General features: G+C 35.7%; 1 protein-coding gene across 1 annotated transcript in view; it reads left to right on the top strand.

The window, feature by feature from the left end:
* The window catches only part of LOC144436126 (uncharacterized), a 44,101-nt gene that overhangs the window by 8,694 nt on the left and 14,722 nt on the right, over positions 1–20,685 (top strand). The window contains exons 4-12 of the mRNA XM_078124828.1: positions 8,883–9,039; positions 13,526–13,588; positions 14,433–14,494; positions 15,138–15,215; positions 15,612–15,739; positions 16,572–16,745; positions 17,465–17,567; positions 18,702–18,820; positions 19,827–20,007. Coding sequence (XP_077980954.1) covers positions 8,883–9,039; positions 13,526–13,588; positions 14,433–14,494; positions 15,138–15,215; positions 15,612–15,739; positions 16,572–16,745; positions 17,465–17,567; positions 18,702–18,820; positions 19,827–20,007 — 1,065 coding nt within the window. The remainder of the gene's footprint in view (positions 1–8,882; positions 9,040–13,525; positions 13,589–14,432; positions 14,495–15,137; positions 15,216–15,611; positions 15,740–16,571; positions 16,746–17,464; positions 17,568–18,701; positions 18,821–19,826; positions 20,008–20,685) is intronic.

Consider the following 20,685-nt stretch of genomic DNA (forward strand, 5'->3'; position numbering starts at 1 on the left):
CTAGACATACATGTTATATTATGTCAGCTGGTTTGTTCACATTCATTGACAGCTCTTCAATCAAGGTTTTTACGCAGTATTTGCCAAGAAAAACAAAGCAAATGTGTAATGTGTATTATGTGGAGGTGTTGTTCTGTAAATAGAAACTAAATGGAACTTTGATATGTAGCTGTGTTGTTGTGATAGCAAATATAACGATTTGGTTGATGCTCATGCCACTATTTGTACATACTACAGCAAATAGAATTGTTTGGTTGACACTTCAAGTTGTGCCACACTATATCTACATGTGTCAAGTGAGATCCCTCTCTAGTCACTGCTATGTTAATATACATGGGGGGGGGGGGGGGGGGGGGGGCTACTCCCTTAATTTGATTATACGTATATATACATGTATGTACCCATTAGGGGTAAGATTTCTAGCCCTTGGTCGAAAATTGGGTTTGATGTATTTTGAGCCGAAGACTCAGACGAGTCCTAAATGGTGTCCACTCTGCATTATTTTGATTTTGCTTCATCTAAAAGTGGTCCATTGTTCTTTACCAAATCATAACTGTGCCATTAATTGCCTCAAAATGTTGCCTCCCAACAATACATTTTCCATCTTTTATGGTGAATGTTATCACCATACTTTAAAGGCACATGATTCAGTACCAGGTTCATGCAGTACTGCTATCTTATCAGTTGGGCCATAAAGGATTAGCTAGGAGTATTCTTTTGTTGAGTATCAACCTTTACTACAGCATTGCTGGATGACTGGGTCTTTAACTGAGCATAAACATATGTTGAGCATCTTTTTAGCTCCGCTGTCAGCGAAAGCTGAAAGCGTAGCTTTAGGTATAGGTGGGTATTGAGGTATAGAGAGTAGAGTGAATCATAGGTGTCCGTCAAACTTTTATATCTTCACTATCTACTCCGAAAGTGACAGTCGGAATTCTTCGATATTTGGTGTGCATGTTCCCTGGGGGGAGGCTATTCAGATTTGTTCATGCCAAGTTGATCTGTGCCATTTTCAATTTTTTATGATTTTTTTTCCAAAAATGACATTTTCATCAACTCCTCATAAACTTAAAGTCAGATTGCTTTGATATGTGGTGTGTTGATGCACAGAGGGTACCTTACTTAGATTTGTTAATTTCAAGTCAGCACGTCTTCTCTTCTATTTTTTATGATTTTTTTTTTGAAATTTGAAAAAAAAATGAATATGTTAATGAGTATAATGACCGACGCCATATTGGAAATCACTCCGCGAGACTTTAGGTAAAGTGCAACTTTTCAAAAGACACTATTGACGTCAAACAAGCAATGTAATATGTGCTATAGTCTTAATTCTACGCATTGTGCGCCCAAATGACAAATATTTGTTCGAAAAAGGGTTGTAAACTTCAAATCCAATTCTCCATCCACCCCTCCTACAGAATGGTTCATTCCAGTATATGCACCTCCCTCATGATCAAGTTTGAATGCCTGTGAACTGAAGTGTATGGGACAATTTTTGACAGAGTCAGTCGTCAATAAAAACGATAATACTCTTTCTAAAATTACCACATTTTGAAAGGGAAAGTACTTTGTGGTTCATTTATGGAGTTTTGTTTTTGTACGATCAATATTGGTGGCAAAATTACAGCGTCAAAATTGCCGATGTGGTAGTTCCGTACGACGACAATCTCAAGTACCCGGATGTACGAGGGACTAACCCGGAAGCAAGTCGTTGCCAGCCGTACGAGAAATCGCTGCGTTCAGAATGTCATTATTCACAGAATTGTTTCTTTCGAGTGAAAACCCGTCTTGAATTGTATAACTCTAACAAATGAAGACATGTCAAGTTATATTTTGAAAGTTGTATCGCTAGTTTGAGACGATTTGCTCACCTACTATCGAGGCTTGGACATTGTTGGACCTTACTCCAGTTCAGCGGGAAGTTTAGCCAGTCCGATAATTCTTTCTGGTTTAGTTTACAACACTTTTGATCACACAGATTTTGTTTTTGTGATGAAAAGAAATTTAAAAAAAGATCACTTCAACCATTTCGTTGTGTTTTCTTTATGAAAGGTAATCGAACATGAACGAGTGTTACCACTGTAACCAGGAGGGTCTATGCTGTAACGTATAGCAAGGGTTCGATATACACGTACACGCTGGTACATGGTCCGCTATCCCGCGAGTCGAGTAACTTTCTGTGATAGGTATATTAGTAGGGAGCTCAGAATTCAAACCACCGGCTATATGATGAATTCACGGTCATAGTAAAATTCATTTGATTTTTAATTTGCTATTTTGACCAACTCCGGTTGTCTATTCGCGATAAAATTACCAGGGAAAATTACGATTAGTTTGGAAACGGGGTAGATTTTCTATGATTCCGTGTCATAAAAGCATGTGTTTGTGTAGTTTTCGAAAAGCACACCCGGTGGGAAAGTCGCCCAACAGGCGATCTCGCGCCATTGCTGTACTACGTGGCACTTTATTCTGGCGGGGTGTCTCTTGAAAACGGGAATAGCGAAGGATGAGCCAATCAAGTGAGACCTTTCAAATGTAGCTAATATTATAGCCAATAAAATTAGTTGTACGATGATTTGTGTATTACACTGTACTGGCCACGTTCAACGGAAGTAAGTGAAGCTCAATCATAACAATGGTGGCTGTCAAAATCGAAGACGCGATTTGACCGTGTTGTTATTTCAGTGAGTTTATTCAGCAAGAAAACAACGTGTTCTATGTTTTTGTACTTCCTACATGATGTGATGATCGTTTTTACTGGTACAACTTACAGCCTACAATGAAACTGCTAACTTAGTTAGTAACACTGACACGGTACGATTCCGTGTTCCGTGTTCCGTGTTCCGTGTTCATGTTTTGGGGCACATTTCTAAATACGCGAAACCAGTTATTGAATGTGTAGTGGATATTGATATTCAGTTTGAAAAATTAAAATCCTGAACTTTATTTTGCGAACGGTTTTGTCATTTCTTAGTAATTATAGGGCCGACTGTATCACGTTTAACGTTTATGTCAACCCGGAAGTACATAGACACGAAAATAGACGAAGTGACTTGTACATGTAATTAGTAACAAAATTTTGCTGTAACTGCTGGTAACCTTCAAATTTATTTATTTTTATGTTGTAAATACATTCTAATATGCACTAAGGACAACACTATAAAGACTTGCTCCATGGGAAGGTAATTTTTTGTCTTTTAAAAATGCAATAGTTAGATCAATGTGTACCAGAAATGTTATGAGCTAGAAATAAGACCACATAACATCTTATTACTCCCCCCCCCCCCAATTAAGACAAACTACTCACAGAAAGCAACAAAAAAGAGAAGAAGCTCCAAAACATAAAAAAGAGAATAAAATTACAGTAATGAGTTGATGATGCACAAACAACTACAAAGAAATAGACAGTTCAATTACAACACACGGTTTGAAATAAATATGGGGTTTGGAAAAGTGAATTAGAAGTTGAGCAAAAACTAAGAGAGATGAAGAGCCTAAGTGAACAAGCGAAAGCACTTAAAGATAGGACCACCAGATTTTTTGCAGGACTACTACGTTATCAATTTTACTAGTCCTGTGGGATAGTGACTTTTTTACTCCAGTGTCGAACCCTGTCAATGGCTGAGAATGACTCTCTTTCGGGTACTTGGGGATTGTCGCCGTACGGAAACTAAGATGGCGATTAATACATTTCTTCCCTATATATATATCTACTACAACTAGTACAAGTTCAATGTTGTTGACTTGGTAAATTTGTTAGAAAATTGAAATTCAAATTGCCTCAAAATTATTTTAGATCCCTAGTTTATTTCATTCATCATTAAAATTTTCCAGGGTTAAAGCTGTAAGACACTGGAATTATTTATAGCCAACCTCAAAATCTTTTTTTTTTCTTTTTTTTGTGTGCATTTCCCAGTCATTTTTTTCTGAGATTTTGTGCAATTTTTCATAACTGTATATTTTTGTTATAAAATGGTGACTATGGTATAAAAGTACAATACATTACCAACTTCTGTGTAAAATGTGTTTTATAGTGAGACATCATATGAAACCACTAACCACTTTATTGCATCGCTAAAACAAAACTGCATAGTAAAGAGCTGAAGAACTGAACCACTTCTACATGTCACCAAAATAAAAAAATAAATAAAAAAAACAAACAGCGGAGCTATTCTGACCGATAGGTCGCTTGTCTTTAAATATTCTACCCTGCATTTCAATACAGTGTCCTCTATATCCAGTCTTGCATGATTGTCATGCATGTTTTCTCTCTAATTTGTGATTTGTAACCCCTACCTCAGGTAGTCCCAGTTCCCTGGAGAGTTCACACTCTTTCATTGTTTTGGCACATGTGACCACAGTACGTGTCTGTTATGCATGACTTGTGTTCACATCAAATGACAAATTGTCAGCCTTCTTATAGTAAGCTTGACTTCCATGTCATACTTAATGCATAAGAGCAGAATTTGATGTCCTTGAAGGACAAACATGTAGTCCAACCTTCAATATCACAACAATTTCACTCTGGATTAATGATAGTTAACTTGAGTCTGTATTCTTACATCTGTGAGTCTAATATTTATGTCATGGACACCTTCAGTTTGTCTGAATGGTGACTAAAACAAGCTACATGTACTTGTATGGTATACTACACATTATGCATACATTCACATGTATACAGGGCTCAAAATTACAATTTGCAGCTGGTAGCCCACTCAGGGTACCATTAATTATGTGATGATTTAAAGGATGGAAGATATACAGACACCAAAATATTTCAAAAACCTACATATTTCCAGTTCAGGAATATGAGACTATTGGTCGCCATCCTTGGGCTACTACATGTAACACTCTCTGCAATTGGTAGCCCACTCCGATTACCAAAGAAAGAAGTTCAATTCAAGCCCTGATATATATTGGCTGCAAAAGTTGGAGATAATGGTCCCTAAAAGGGAATAAAACCAGACTTATTTGAGAATATACTCAACAGGTGGTTGTAAGAACTAAGACATTTGTGTGTACATTGTACATGCTATGAAGGCTGCTTGTTAATACAAGTACATGTACATGCTAAAGAAGGCTGCTTGTTAATACAAATGTACAAGTACATGCTGGCTGTGTTGTCCTCTCTTGTTTCAGGTGTCTGTCATATTAATTATTTTATAACCAAATGATATTTCATATTAATATTTATGTAGTAGTCAAGGTCAAGGTTATAGTTATTTATTTCTTGTTGCAAGTTACTGACTGTAGCTGTATAGGATGTAACTTTAGGTATTAAATGGAACTATCAGAATGGTTAGAGTTATACTGTCACACTGCCTGCTATGTATCACCCTATGGTTGTTGCTACACTGCCAGTCACTGTGTTGCCAACGGCACTTCAATGTTTGGCCGTAATGTCCTCAGGTACTATCTTCCAGTATGTAATCCGTTTGTATTGTTGTAAACCATTCAACAAACAACATTCAGTCTACTTGGGTAGCCCCTTTATCAGTCAGTCATGCATTGTGTACATTCAGCATTGTTACCATTAATGTCAAAGTTTTTCTGGTTGGCAATTATCTAGTGGCATGCATCAAAGACATATGCTGATTCGATGGTCGTTGTATGTCAGTGTGACTGTGTGTACACAAGTGGGTACTGCTGGTTAAGTCTACTCTACCTGAATATGGAAAAAAAGGATAAGCCTTGACCCGATATGAAAAAAAAAACACCCTTTCAATTCTTAAACTACTGTCTATACCTGTGAGTGTATTGAGATGTTCAAATCTATTTACTCTTATCTGTCCCTATGTACGTACATACAGCCAAATTCAATCATTTTGTGACATATTACACTTCATTGTGAACTTGGATATAAAGTGAATGTACATGTAAGATCAGGTTGAATCTCTCAAATATTTGAAAGAAAAAAATAATTTTGTAAGCACTTTAACTTTTGTATACCTAGAGTCTAACTTTAATGAACAACAGACTTGAATTGGTTTTGAACCAGATTAGTACAATATAAAGGGGCTCAAAATGAGTTTACATACTATGTATTTGGGCGTAGTTCTTGCTGCATATTTAAATGGTACTTGTGATATTCTATTTACTGTCAAAGCCCACTTAACCACCACTTACAATTGACTGAACTCAAACCTGGTATTAAGATATAACCCATAATTAATTCTGTGATGTAATTTATCATACATATCAAAAAATGTTCAGTAAATCCCTACTACACAAGTCAACTGTTCTAACAATGCCAGAAGACAACCGTAGTGTTATAGAATACATACATTACATGCATTGATATTAACATTATAGTGGAATGTGGTTTTCAGATCTGCATTTTCACTTTTGTTAAAAACATATAAACCTCAGCCTGTGCCACTTTAATACTGAAAGCTAATCAAAGTCTCAAAAGTAGATAGACCTGAGTTTAATAAGTCTCATTTTATACACCTAATAATATTCTGTTTATATAACCAGATGAAAACAAGTCACAGTTTTTGAACCATTCTTAGTTGACTTTTGTTGAGAATGATGTCCAGTTCAAAGTGCATGAAAACCGACTTAGATTTTTTGAAAACAATATGATGACAACTCAGTTGTCATATTTTTTAAAAAATCGCAGTCAGTTTTCTTTCATGTGCTTGGTAGAATGCGGCTATTGTTAGATATTGTGTTGAATGTTACTGCGATGCCCGTGTTACCAAACTAATGCTGAAAGCATGTCAACTTTATCCACACTTTAAAACACTTGATACCAGTCGCCATTGTACATGTATATATATGATATGTTAGTTATCAATATCATTCTAACTTGTATCCTAGCAAAAATCAACATATACCATACTTCAGTTTTCCAGAATACTTGTTTATGCTAGACTGTATACGTCAATGCCCTGAATACTGAATAGGCCTTTTCACGGTTTGTTTGGATACATACAGTGTACTTCAGTATTATCATATAAAAGATAGTTGATGAAGACAGTGAAACCAAAAACATGTTGTATTCGTGACTCATGGCCCAGAAAATGAAGCTAAGTAAAGTAGTAATTACGTCATTCATCACATACTTGACTTGGCAGTAATAGTTGCCTAGAAAAGTAATGTAAGCTTTCTTTGATCGCTGTCTATTGAGTTGTGTAACCAGGCATTCTGGAGACTACAAAGACAACATATAATGCGTGTGTGTGTCTTGCTTACTTATGATCTTTAAAGGCTAGGGTTTCAATCCCAGGTTCTTGCACTAGTGTAATGTTATCAGTGAAGTCGTAAGAATTACATGTACGTAGGGTTATTCTTTTTGTTCTGGACTAACTTTTTCTATAGCTCTGCTCAGAAAACTATTTTTCACAGCTGAATTTTAATCTTGATCTGAACTGAGCCTTTAAGTGTAGTACATTTATTGTGGGGTTTTATTTTTGATATGCATGCACTGCAACATGTGCTGCATATCGAAAATTGTTTCAAGGTACAATGTACATGTAATCCCACATGAAAAGACCTATTACTGATTTTTATGATTCTGTGACTGCACACAGGTACCCCAAGTAATGAATATGTTATTTGTTCAGTTTAACACGAGTGGTTGGGATTTGATTTTTGTCAAACACATGAAAATAGGCTTTGAATTATTATTGTGTTTGGTGTGTATTGTTGTCTTTGTTGTGACGGCGTTCTCTCGGAGACAACCTAACGACGCAATCACGGTGACTACTGGTCCATGCACTCTATACCATTGTACACTTTTATCATGTACACACCCAAGACGTAACCTCTTTCTTCAAAGAATTGTTGGATAAGAAACCTGTTTTGTGCTGTGGTTCACTGGTGTACACATCTGGTAATAGTTGTCTCATTTGTGACAGCTAAAGGAATTAAATAAATATTGCCTTAGAGAGAAAGCTGGTCTGTCTGCAGTACATGACACTGGAAAAGAGACAAACAGACAGATACATGTTCATGTACATGTAGTTGTGGTCCTCATCAAAGGAAAAGTCCAGTCAGATTTATTTCTACCTTTAGTACACATTTATTTACTAAGTACTGCTGTCACTGTAGTGTGCCCTCTAATGATAGCCAAATTTTGTTGTTGTGAGTCAAAATTGAGAAAAACTGGGATTTCTTGTGAGCCACTCCATAGTAAGAGATAGGGGAACATCAAATTTTGGTGCATCACTAGAGAAATTATGTGCGTTAGTGGCACGTCAAATTGGTTTAGAGTGCACACTGGCTATCAGAGTATCATATTTAAAATAGTAGTAATCAAGTATACTAAGGCAGAAATAATTATTCTTGACTTTCCTTTTTAGTGTTTTGTGGCACAGCCTTAAAATAGATAACATATGAACATCATCTAATTTTCATCACATGAATGTAAAATACACAGTCTGCTTGCAAGTCACTTATTACATAACCAAATGTCAAAATAAAGGACTATTTAATCTCAAGGTGAAGGGATGGAATAACTTAGAGAAAAGTTTCATGATGTAAATAAAGTTTTCTGTACTTTCATTACTCTCAATGACATATTTATGGTCTGTGATTTTGTACTGTCTTTCTTGGGTTTTTGTACACTGTCTTGTAATACGTTTAATGAGCTGAAATTAAAAAAAAACCCAGATGGTTGATATCAATTAACTCAGCAAAAGCAAAAAGTGTGAAATTTCATGTGAAGGAATGACATCTGTGGTGTCTAACTCAATTTTGTCTGGTCTAACTTTTGAAGTAGAAACCCACCATCATAACATACAGTACTTTACATGTACGTATGCAAATCAATGTCAATATTATGTATAATATAAATTAACATATTTTTAAAACGTTGACGTTTTCAATCATAATGTTATACTAACATAACTAACATTGCATACCTTTATTTGTTTCAGATCACAAGTCTGGATGGATTATCACGGTTTGTTGCTATGGGTTCACTGGTCCTGTCTAACAATGACCTCACTTGGAAAGAACTGGCCAAGATGCGACACATGCATATCCTTGATCTCAGTCTCCATGGTAACCCACATTTAGAAAAAGATCCTTATTGTAAGTATTTCAACTGGAGATAATAGGCAATGTAATATATCTTTGGCTTTGGTGCTTGTGAATTGCCTAGCAAGGTGTAATGTTTGTTGTGAAGCTAGTACTTGAAAATGTGAAGTGAAACATTTATTAAGACTTTTGTTCAAAACGTTCTTGACAATTGCCAGCCTGTGGCATAGTGAGTATAGCTTATGACTAGACAACCCAGGAGGTCATGGGTTCAAATTCCGCTGTAGTCTGAGACCAGTTTAAACCCATGATGAACACACGGCTTGAGCATGGTTATGTACAGTTGATGTATAGGCCGCTGTATTACACCAATCTCTGTTATTACTAGTAAATACATGTACAATAAGATGAATGGAAATTGTAAAATTTGGACAATTCAGGACTGATTACTCATAAGAGCCACTTGAGATACTAAATGTATTATGTTGCTAGGCCTTTGCAAAGACTTAACAGTGCCTTATTGAGGGGAAAAACAAATATGAAAAAGAAGAGAAACTAAAACTTTGTTTAAAACCTTGACATAAGTGATACTTCTTCCATAAAGTATTAGAAATTGAAGAGAGTAAAAATGATAGTATATTATTTTAAACCAACTTGTTTGTGTAGTTCACAATTATATACTTGAATAATCTTATCGGTAGTTTGTAAAAAGTTTGGATAAAAAGTTATTTTGTGTTGTCAAATTGCTGATCATTTCAAATTGTGTATAGATTGGTAACGGTATATAGTATAGTTCTGCTTGCAGACCAAGTAGTCTGGACTCAATACTGACACTGTCAGCTTTTCCTTCTCCGTCCTGCAAAAAGATGTGTAACAAACCTGAAGCACTGTCTACATGTATCTTACAGGACCAGCAGTCAAGTATTAGCAATCGATTGACTATTTACTTATTTGACATCTCTGACCATACAAATGTAGACCCTCCATGGTGGAAGGTCTATGCTCTGACTTATAATATTATATAATAGTTGTTACTTGAATGACCAAAAGTCACAAAATCGAATATTTCTATAATTCCAAATCTTGGGTTTTAAAACGTCCCTCCTTTACTTATGTGCGCTCAAAGGCATATTCAATATGGTGGTATACGCTCATGTACATACATATATTTAGGAAGGACATCTGAAATCATGAAAAGCTTCAATTTTTAGATTCTTTGATCTTGGTCATCTGAGTAAGATCTTTTGTTGTCGAAGAGATGTTAAATAAGTAGATAGTCATCGTTCATACTTGACCACTGGGTCTGAGATTGTTTGTTTGTTTGTTTGTTACTGGCATGCTAGGATCACGATTGTTTACTCTGTCTGCAAGCAGGAGTCTATAGGTATAGTGCAATGTCATGTATTCCCTAACAACGTATATTGGTGGTTAGGTAAAGTACATGTACAACCAATTCATAGTATTATTGACGCACACACACACACACACACACACATAGGTACATGTACTTGGAATTCAAACCATGTCACAGCTTACATTGGCTGTCACACTGAGTCAATGAGGTACCATTATACGGATTTAAGAGTTCTAAATTATGTACAAGTGTGTACTGCCATTGTTGGTTTTTTAGGTCATTACAATGAAGCGTACTGACTTTTTAATACCAGGAGAGCTATAACAACAAACGTTGCTTGTCATCAAAGGAACTCAAACTTTCAAAGTCAAACACAGCAAAGTTCATTGTATCATAACATTGCAATTTTTAGCCGGGGGTTGTAAAAGGCTGGGAGAAATCTATGTACATGTATAGGACCTGGTGCATAATTTGTATAATTCTGTCAAATCCGGGGCAGCTCAAATACATGCGTAATACTAAGTGAAAGGCATGTACTCCGAGTCCTACATGGTGTTTGCTCATGATTATCCCATCTCCACCAAGTTGAAAAATGTTCATTTGCAATGTCGGTAATTTTGCTAATTTTTAAGGATAACTTTTGCACTTTTTTAAATTTGTACATGTATATATTAGTATTATTCAAATTCATAATGTTAAATTCCATATGGTAGCCTATAGACATACTTAAGCATTTAAATTATGAGGGGAGTGTTAGGAGGTGAGGTGAATAGAATCCTGGCAAGTCAGACAGACTGGAACAGAGTTACAAACTTCATTGCTGTCATCACAAAATTAGTCTAGTGCTACATGTATCCGTGGCATCAAATCTATAGTGCTATCTGTGGTATCGAATTTCAAGATCTTTCTTTAGGTAGGGAACAACTTTTGATTCATTATTTGTCATTGAGCTAGATGTGGTAAAGAGATGATTTGACACCACAGCTAGTATCTACGTGTGGACTATCACAAAACATATCTTTTCAGACATTGTATTGATGTTGTTGTCTTCCTTTGTTGGGTAGGTCATCTTTTTATCCAGTGACACAACTTACAACAAGTAATACATAAAATGGGAAGTCCTTGCTTTGATTAGAGACATTTAAAATAAAACAGCCACCAAACAAAATATAAAGTGTAGTAAGTGTTAGGACTACTGGGAAAATTACAAAAAAAATGTACATTTTATGTGTCTGACGAAATAAAGATGGTAACTGTGTAGTATATTATGAGGTTACCATGATTTATAAGCACACTGATGTGTTGTTGTGTTTTGCTGCTTATCAGACAAATAAAGATTGGTCTGAGCTTTAAAAAGTTATTGTTATCCCATTACACAAAGTCCAGTCAGTGTTTCGTCATTCAGTGCTCTCCGAAGATTTAAAAGTCCAGAAGGCATTGTTCAGTTTGTGAACAGAAATGTGTGTACAGAAAGGGTGCAGTTCTAGATGCGTAATGAACACAGTCTTCATTCTATACAAGAATACAAAAGTGAACATTTTATGACAAATATATCCAACTCCCTGTAGACTCGAGTATTGTAAAGGGGGAGAAGAAGCTCTTGATTCTTAAATAAACAATTGTGTTAGTCTTTACTCATGATACTATTTAGATAAGAGTGAAGGTTTTTAATTGGCAAAGTTTGATGCTTTAATTGGATGATGGGTATCATTGTCTGCTAGATCAAAATGTAAATAAGACTGATAAACTTTAAGCACCGTAGGCCATTCAGAAAGCAATTGTTGCCAAAGATATCATGATTAGTCTTCTTCATTAATACATTCAGTCTATTTCTAGAGTAGTTTGTAATGTGGAAATACAGAGAAGGTATCAGCACAGTTGTTGATGTGTATTCTTGTTGTGTTTTTTGTTGGTAGTCAGTAGTTTTGTCAGGGTGGTAAATAGATACAATCTGCTGTTTGTCCACCAATTATTTTTGGTTCCTCCAAAATTGACTTTCCTTGTACCTGTGTTGGGGGTCTATTTTGTACAAATCTTATGTCACATACATGCTCACCCTGTTAGTAGTAAGTTTCTAAAGTTTCATTCATTAAATGAAGTATCAGATATGACAATCCACACATCAAATTTTAGCAGACTGAACTCCCCTTTCAGTTACCAGAGTTTCCTAATCTTAAATAAAGTACTGTTATATGTATTCCACCCTTTGAGATATGAAAGTATGACATACTTTGGGGTTGTGATGCATAAGCTGTTCAACTTTATAAAGAAAATTGAACTTTTGATCTGTCATGTTTGATGATCCTCATCAGAATGACAAATTCCACCATAATTGTACCTGCCCTCTAGGTGAGGTGACATCCTCAGGATCAATTGGAAACTGAAAGTTATTTTTACTAAAATGCAGCAAGGGGACAAATTTCTCTCAAAATCAAAGTTCATCAATTCTCTCCAAACGTTGATCCTGGTCCTTTTGAAATAATAAAAAAAAATTGTTGGTTCATCGTCTTGTTTTCAATGAAAAATCATCAATCTTTTATTTTCCTGTTGAGTTAACACAGTAGTTGGCGGCCATATTGGATTCTGAAATTACTAAATTTTGATATCATTTTGAACTCTATTTCTCAAAAATTTGTATGGTGAACCCCCATTTTTTTCATTGATTTCAACTGAGAATTAGTTGAGGTTTTCTTGAACAAAGTAACAGCAAAAGTTTAATGAGTTTATTTCCGAGATACATTTCACTTTAAAACAGTTTGTATTATGACAGTAACCTTTGTACTTCATTTGATATTACAAAGCTCTCACTTGATCTACTAAGCTGATGAATAATTTTGATCATGTATGAAGATGACAAATTTGAACTGAAAATTTGAAATGAAATGGTCAAGTCTATCAGTACAGATAGTCTATAAGATACAACATTTGTGCCACAATATTAGCTACATATACTACTGGTTTAGAAGCCGAACAGGGCTGAACAACAAAATGAATCTTACTTACAGTCTAATGTACAGACTACTTCAGAATCTCTAACCCAGATTTCATAGACAACATGAACTATATATCAATTTCTGAGTATCTCCAGCTATTTTATGTGTTCAGTTTTACCAATGAATGAATGAATGAAAGAATGAATTACTAGTATACAGTTACGTTTTACTCTTAACTTTTGTTTTATTATAGATCGGATACATGTAATAGACTGTCTTCCCAATGTGTGGATGTTAGATGGGAGGATTATCACAAGTAAGTATTTCTAGATTTTAATTGTCTATATGCAATGATGGAGTGGTAGACCTTTTGTATATTGCCTAATACATTATCAAGCTTTCGAACTGTCTTGGTTCGACTATCCACATCAGAATGACAAATTCCATTATGGTAACTTTGACTTACTTATAAGTATGTTATAACCTGTGTAAGTCACTTGATCTTAAGCTGATAACATTGTTTGGTGTTTTGTGTATTGTAAATTACAGTTCAGTTTATGATACTTCGCCATGAAATACAAGGCGCAAACATATAAAATCAAGAACTGATAGGTTAATGTGCTGTAAAAACACAAGTAACAGAAAGTATGGTAACCACCAACTTTTAAATGAAAGGAATTATGAAAGAGTTCCTTGTAGAAAGACGAGACTTCACTCTTATTGTATTATACTATTATACATGTATAATGAACAACAACGTCTGGTACATGTGGTAGATTGTTGAAGTCCAATTGATGCTTGCAGATGTCCATATTAATTGTTAGGTAAAATATTGTCTTTAGATCCAAAGCTGGAAAGCTTAACTTTAAATCTATCAATACTCAAAAAACTTACTGCATTCTACTCAATGGTGTGGTATGAAAATGAAAAATCTATATGGCATGCTGTATATGTTAGCACTGAACCAGGAACATCTAATTGCTTTAGAATATATGGTTACATTTATGCTGAGTATCATTATGTGATGGGGGCTATGATATATAATATGTTAGAATGGTATAAATTTAAGTATGTCATTTCAACATGCATGACAGATTTTTTTTAGGGAAGTAAGTTGTTCAATCCAAATAGTACATTTATGACTGTGTTTTCATTTCTAGCTGCTGAGAGGCTGCAAGTTGAACATTTCTTTCAAGACTCTGCACTACAAGACCATCCTGTGGTGAGTGTAAACTTTTTGTAATTCATATCACCTTTGAGTTCCTGTTTGTTCATGAATCTACATGTACATGTAACAGGCATAGTTTCACCTGTGAGGGCGCTGTTCACATTTTAAAAGCAATCCATTGCTGTACACAGTACTTTATTGGTTAAAGTGACAGGAAAGTACTATTTTACTGTATACTTCATTCTGGCATCAAAAATACTACCAAACCAGTGTGACGATAGAGTTTCAATAAGGCATCACAATGTTGTTTTAAGTCTTACCAACATTTTTTGTTACAAATTACATAAAACAAAATACTGATAGCGTACAAGCATATACTGTGATACATTTTATCTCATTGTAAAAAACATTATGTGAGATGTAAAAACAATCATGTCACCTAATTGAAACTGTATAGTCTTTCTGTGTTGGTAGTAGTATACATACGTTATAGTAATCTTTATTTATGCTGGATAGTTCTTTAAGTACTGTATATAAACACTTGTCCAAGAAGTCCAGTGAGGGCCATCCCTCATATCTATCAGTTACAGTTTCAATTATCAATATCAGTTGTTGCTCATTTATAAATTGTAGTATGATTTACTATAAGGAATTAAAATGAGTGATTATTTGTATTGCACTATTTATTTCATAACAGAGGCACAAATTATCCAGAGAACTATTTATTCCATCTTCAATGAAGAAAATTGAAGTCAATGGTATATTTGGTAAGAAGGTAAGTTGTGTGATTTAACTATATAAACAAAAGGTTACTGTAGTACTGCCTGTGGTGGCGCTGTTCATGTGTCAACACACTCCCAAATGTTTGTTGTGGTTTCAGACATAATCTAACCATGTATTATCTGAACATTATTGCAATTCATGTGAATCAGTGTGTACCTTATGTTTGATGTGCACAAACAATTTTACATGTCAAAAACCCTTAGGTCATGAGTATTTTCCAGCTGAATGAAGAAAAATATTGGAGAATAACATAATTATACCAGTGCCAGTAATACTGGGGGAAGTAATGGGGCGTTGTCGTGACATAGAACAACCAGAGTATATATTCTATATTTTTTGTTCAACTTGGCTTGTACATGGTATAATGTATATTGTTATTTCAATACAGACATCACATTTGATGGCAAGGTTTCCACTTTCTGGTGCTAAGAACATAGACACAGACAATAGAAGATTAAAATATCTTGCATTTAATTTACAACGAGATCTTCTGCTTGAAGTTCAACATACATCATAGTAAGTATTGATTGGTGTCAAGAACATAGTATTTGACAGAATCTTTCTGATGGATTCCGATACAAGGAGTGATTCACAATGTAGCTTGTACAGGGGTTTTTCTTAGATTAGCATGAGAATAACAAAAACAAATACACAAAGAAGCTAGCAAACAAACAAACAAACAGACAGACAGACAGACAAACAGACAAACAGTGAATGTAGTTACAGTATGTGAAAAATAAATAAATCTATGTAGAATGTCATGATAAGTCAGGTCTCTCAGGTCTCATTGGCTGTGATCGTAAGTGAAATGAGATGACCAATGTCTGAGAGTGGCCTGTCTCAGTGTACCGTACAGAGACAGCTACATTTGTATCTATGAAGCAGGGTGTAGGATTGGATGTTGGGTTTAGGGTTGGAAGGGGGGGGGGGGGAGACTCTGTACATGTACATTTTCTAAGTTTTAACCAAAAGTTTTTTTATAATAAGATTTCAATTACTGTAGTTCAAGAATGAATGTTTTTTTTTTTTATTTTGGTTCATGTCATACATACGGTACAATAGCCAGGAAATTATTGTGGATAATTCTAAACTTTCGATTGTATTTCATCATCATCATCATCAGGACTGTATCTCTTTAGGGTAACTGAAACACAAGAACTTTGAATTAAAAATATTATGCTATATGTAACTACATGCAGGTATATATATCTATGGTGCATATGCATACACATACTAGATAGAATGGAAATATCGTTTTTCAACTTGTGAGAATAACTTTGACTTCTAAGAAAGAAGAAAGTATAATTTTCTTTGTTGATAAATGTTGTATATTTTACTTTCTTTGCAGTGATCCTAGGGTGGCATTACCAGATACTTTCCTAGAGGATCTTCTAGATGCTAGACCTGCTGACAGGGAGAGATGCAATATGCTTTTACTACTTCTGGTTGCTTCTTTAGAGTTTGTTATACCAACATTTTTAATGAATGAAACTTTAGAAACTGCAAAACTTAGTGTAATGGGGTAAGTATACAATTATAAGATTTGTACAAAGTAAATCCCCAAACACAGCAGAACTTACAAAGTAAAAATATATGTGGGTGTCTGTAACACAAGGGTAACCAGTATTAGATTTTTGTCATGATAATACAGTGTAATGAACCTTGCAAAGAACTTGATTTAATAAGTGAAATATTACAGGTAATATGACTGAACCCTGTGATATGTGAGTACCAGCAGGACATAGTTTGGAAATTTATAGGGTTCTGTTATCATTACATTTGTTTATCTAAAAACAGCAAAGTTTGTAAAAAAAAAATATAACTGTATGCGATTTCTCATGTACATGGAACAAAACAATCTTGTACTTATTTGCACACAACTACATGTATGTGTGGCAGTGGAAATAACAACACTGTGTGCACATCGATGCAAGTTGTCACTGGCACATACATTGTATGTAACAATACATGAAAAACAGTGTTTACAAATCGACTTTATTAGAATGGCCAAGTAGCAAACTTGGCCATTATTGTTAATTATCAATGTTTGAATGCTGGTATGTATGAGCATGAAACAGTTGAATATGACTGGGTGTTCAAGGTTGTACCAGTCTCATTTGTTGAGAACACGAAATTGATATTATGACCCATTGTCAATCCATGCACTCCGTTTTCAAGATTTAAATTATAATCAATGTTACCTGCTACTAACCTATACTAATGCTGTTATTTATTTTACAGGTATGTACCGTGTATGGATTTGTTTTTATTGCCAAGAAAAGAAAGATGTAAAATTGTGTCTATTCTACTCAGTGCTGTCAAAGTCGACAGAGATGAGAAAGAGGTAAACATTGCCAGTATTTTAAGTGATCATCTAGCCCCATTTCCCATGTATTACCCCTCATTGGATCCGTTTTTTTAGCATTCAAATATAAATGTGTTCACCATCACTAAAGTCTGTGCCTAGATACATTGTATCTAGTATTGTAGAGGTATCCCTATTTTGTACTTGTAATGGGAATTATTACATTATTACAGTTTTAGACAGTCATTGGGCAGACTATAAGTATATTATATATCAAACATGAACTGTACATATACAGTGTTTGATATAACCCTTTATAATATACCTAGTGATAATGCTGTGCCATGATTCGCTAGAATCAGTCACGTGATAGGAAAATAGAATGACTACTTCCCTTGGGGAAATAGTCCCATCAATTTTTACATGGTCACGTGACCGCCGCGCGTTCACAGCAGGTCAAAATGGCAGCTTCTGACGATGTCGTCTGCCACCGCGAGTTCACAGCATGAGGTATATTATAAAACACATATTGCCTGGCCTATATTCGGGCTATAGCACCCGTTCATTACCCCCTCGTGACTGTGAGTTACCAGAATCACATGCTATTTCCCTCGGCCTTTGGCCTCGGGAAATAGCATGTGATTCTGGTAACTCACAGTCCCTCGGGTGTAATAAACGGGTGCTATAGCCCTCATGGCCAGGCAATATGTGTTCATTATAACCCTTTTCCAAAACTCTATTTATTCTATGGTCAAAGTACTCTGTTTGACTCAGGACTAAACTATGGACTGTACTATTATGTATGAACTGTAATATCTATGCTTTGCATATATAGTGAAAAGCACACACACAAAAAAACTGTAGTAGTAACTTTATATACATGCTCAGTCTATTGAACAATATTTGACTCGTATTTTTGGTATTTGACTCATGATCAGCTCATAGGCCCTTAGCCTTCTTAGCTGTAATTGATATGGTATATGATATGATATATGATAATATATGGTATGATATGATGTGGTATGGTGTGGTGATGTGAGGTGAGGTGAGGTGAGGTGAGGTGAGGTGAGGTGAGGTGAGGTAAGGTGAGGCCATCTTCCACAAGATGGTGATTTATATGACATTTAGGTATGTACCCGGTACATGAAATCTTTTTTTTTTCATCTTTCACAGGATGGTGGTTTATATGACAGACTATATTTGTGTTTGTACTACACTGTGTCAGAACTCAACAAGAGACATCTTCTAGGAAGTCCATCTACACAAAGGAAGAAGACTTCCATTAATCCCACGTAAATATTCATTCCATTCATTTCCTTCTACATTCCTAAATCTCTTAGCGTATCTTACTTGGAATTGTTTTGTATCAGTGACGTAGAAAATACTGAGAATGAATGAGGAATTAACAGTTTGTATAACAGAAGGCCTTGTCATTATAAAGATGAGAGTATATTGTGTCTTGAAATGAATGGACAGAACCTTATTACAACTTAGATGGAGCATGCTAGGGGGAGGAGATTGAGAATGCTGGGGGGAGGAGATGGAGAATGCTGGGGGGGGGGAGATGGAGAATGCTAGGGGGAGGAGATGGAGAATGCTAGGGGGAGGAGATGGAGAATGCTGGGGGGGGGAGATGGAGAATGCTAGGGGGAGGAGATGGAGAATGCTAGGGGGAGAAGATGGAGAATGCTAGGGGAGGAGATTGAGAATGCTAGGGGGGGAGATTGAGAATGCTAGGGGAGGAGATTGAGAATGCTAGGGGGAGGGGATGGAGAATGGTAGGGGGAGGAGATGGAGAATGCTAGGGGGAGGGGATGGAGAATGCTAGGGGGAGGGGATGGAGAATGCTAGGGGGAGGAGATGGAGAATGCTAGGGGGAGGGGATGGAGAATGGTAGGGGGAGGAGATGGAGAATGCTTTGGGGGGTTGAGGGGGAGGGGAGAGCCTTTGTCATTATAGTGATGAGAGTATGTTGTCTAGAAATGAATGGGCAGAACCATTTTACAGCGTAGATGGAGAATGTTGAGGGATGGGAGTGGGGAGACATACATTTTTTTCCAGTTTGACCATTTTATCATGATACATGTAGGACTGCATCTTTTCTAAATTCTGAAAAAAACTCAGAAGACCCAGTACTACTGTAATGTTAGTTCTTGGTACATGAAATGGAATATTACTGCCAAGGTGCAACATAAAAATGATGAACCTTCGATTTCTTGGTCGACACAACTTTTAAAAACTAGACTGCAAACTTTCCTTGTTTAATATTGTCTCTTTGTGTAATTTTGTACAAATTAGATATCGAGAGTACAAGTGTCTACTAGCAGCTGAAGTAATCCAACTTCTATGCATTGTACCAGCCTTCTTTGATTACATTGAAAGAGATAATGGAGTTATTAGTTTACTCATCATTGCCACTGGAGATAGCACAATAGTTGATAGAATTGGTGAACAGTTACAAGAAATCCACCGTGATGGGGTAGGTGTTTGAAATTTCCTATCATTGCCACCAGAGATAGCACAATAATTGATGAAATTGATGAACAGTTACAGCAAATCCACTGTGATGGGGTAGGTGCACAGTAGTTGATAGAATTGGTGAACTGTTACAACAAATCCACCATGATGGGGCAAGCATGTTTTACTAGTACACAGTTGTTTATGTGTTTGTGTTTGTGTTTGTGTTTGTGTTTGTGTTTGTGTTTGTGTTTGTGTTTGTGTTTGTGTTTGTGTAAAGGTATAATATTGTACTGAGCTGCGTTAGCACCATGGGTGGTGCTTTCATTGTTTTCTTTTCTCGTAGTGGGGAAATTGGGAATTTGCTCTGACATGCCTTCTGCACAATGGTTGAAACCTGAGTGTATTGTTTAACAAACACTGTAATAGGTGGAGTGCATTGCTTTATGACTACGTCTATTCTAGTATGGCTGGAGGGGTGGGGGTGGGGGGTGGGGGTGGGGGTGTAGCTATTATATAATGTATGATTTTAGCTCTTTGTATGTAAATCCATATACACATACAAAAAGTTCCAATGCCTTCAGACTTTATCTTTGTATTGCTGTGGTTATGTAAATCAGTAGAAGTAGGCATTTATTTATTGATTGCCTGTCTCTAAAAGTGAAAGCCATAAATATCTTTATCTTATTTTGCTGTTACG

The sequence above is a fragment of the Glandiceps talaboti genome, chromosome 6 (genome assembly GCF_964340395.1).
Source record: "Glandiceps talaboti chromosome 6, keGlaTala1.1, whole genome shotgun sequence".
Taxonomy (NCBI): domain Eukaryota; kingdom Metazoa; phylum Hemichordata; class Enteropneusta; family Spengelidae; genus Glandiceps; species Glandiceps talaboti.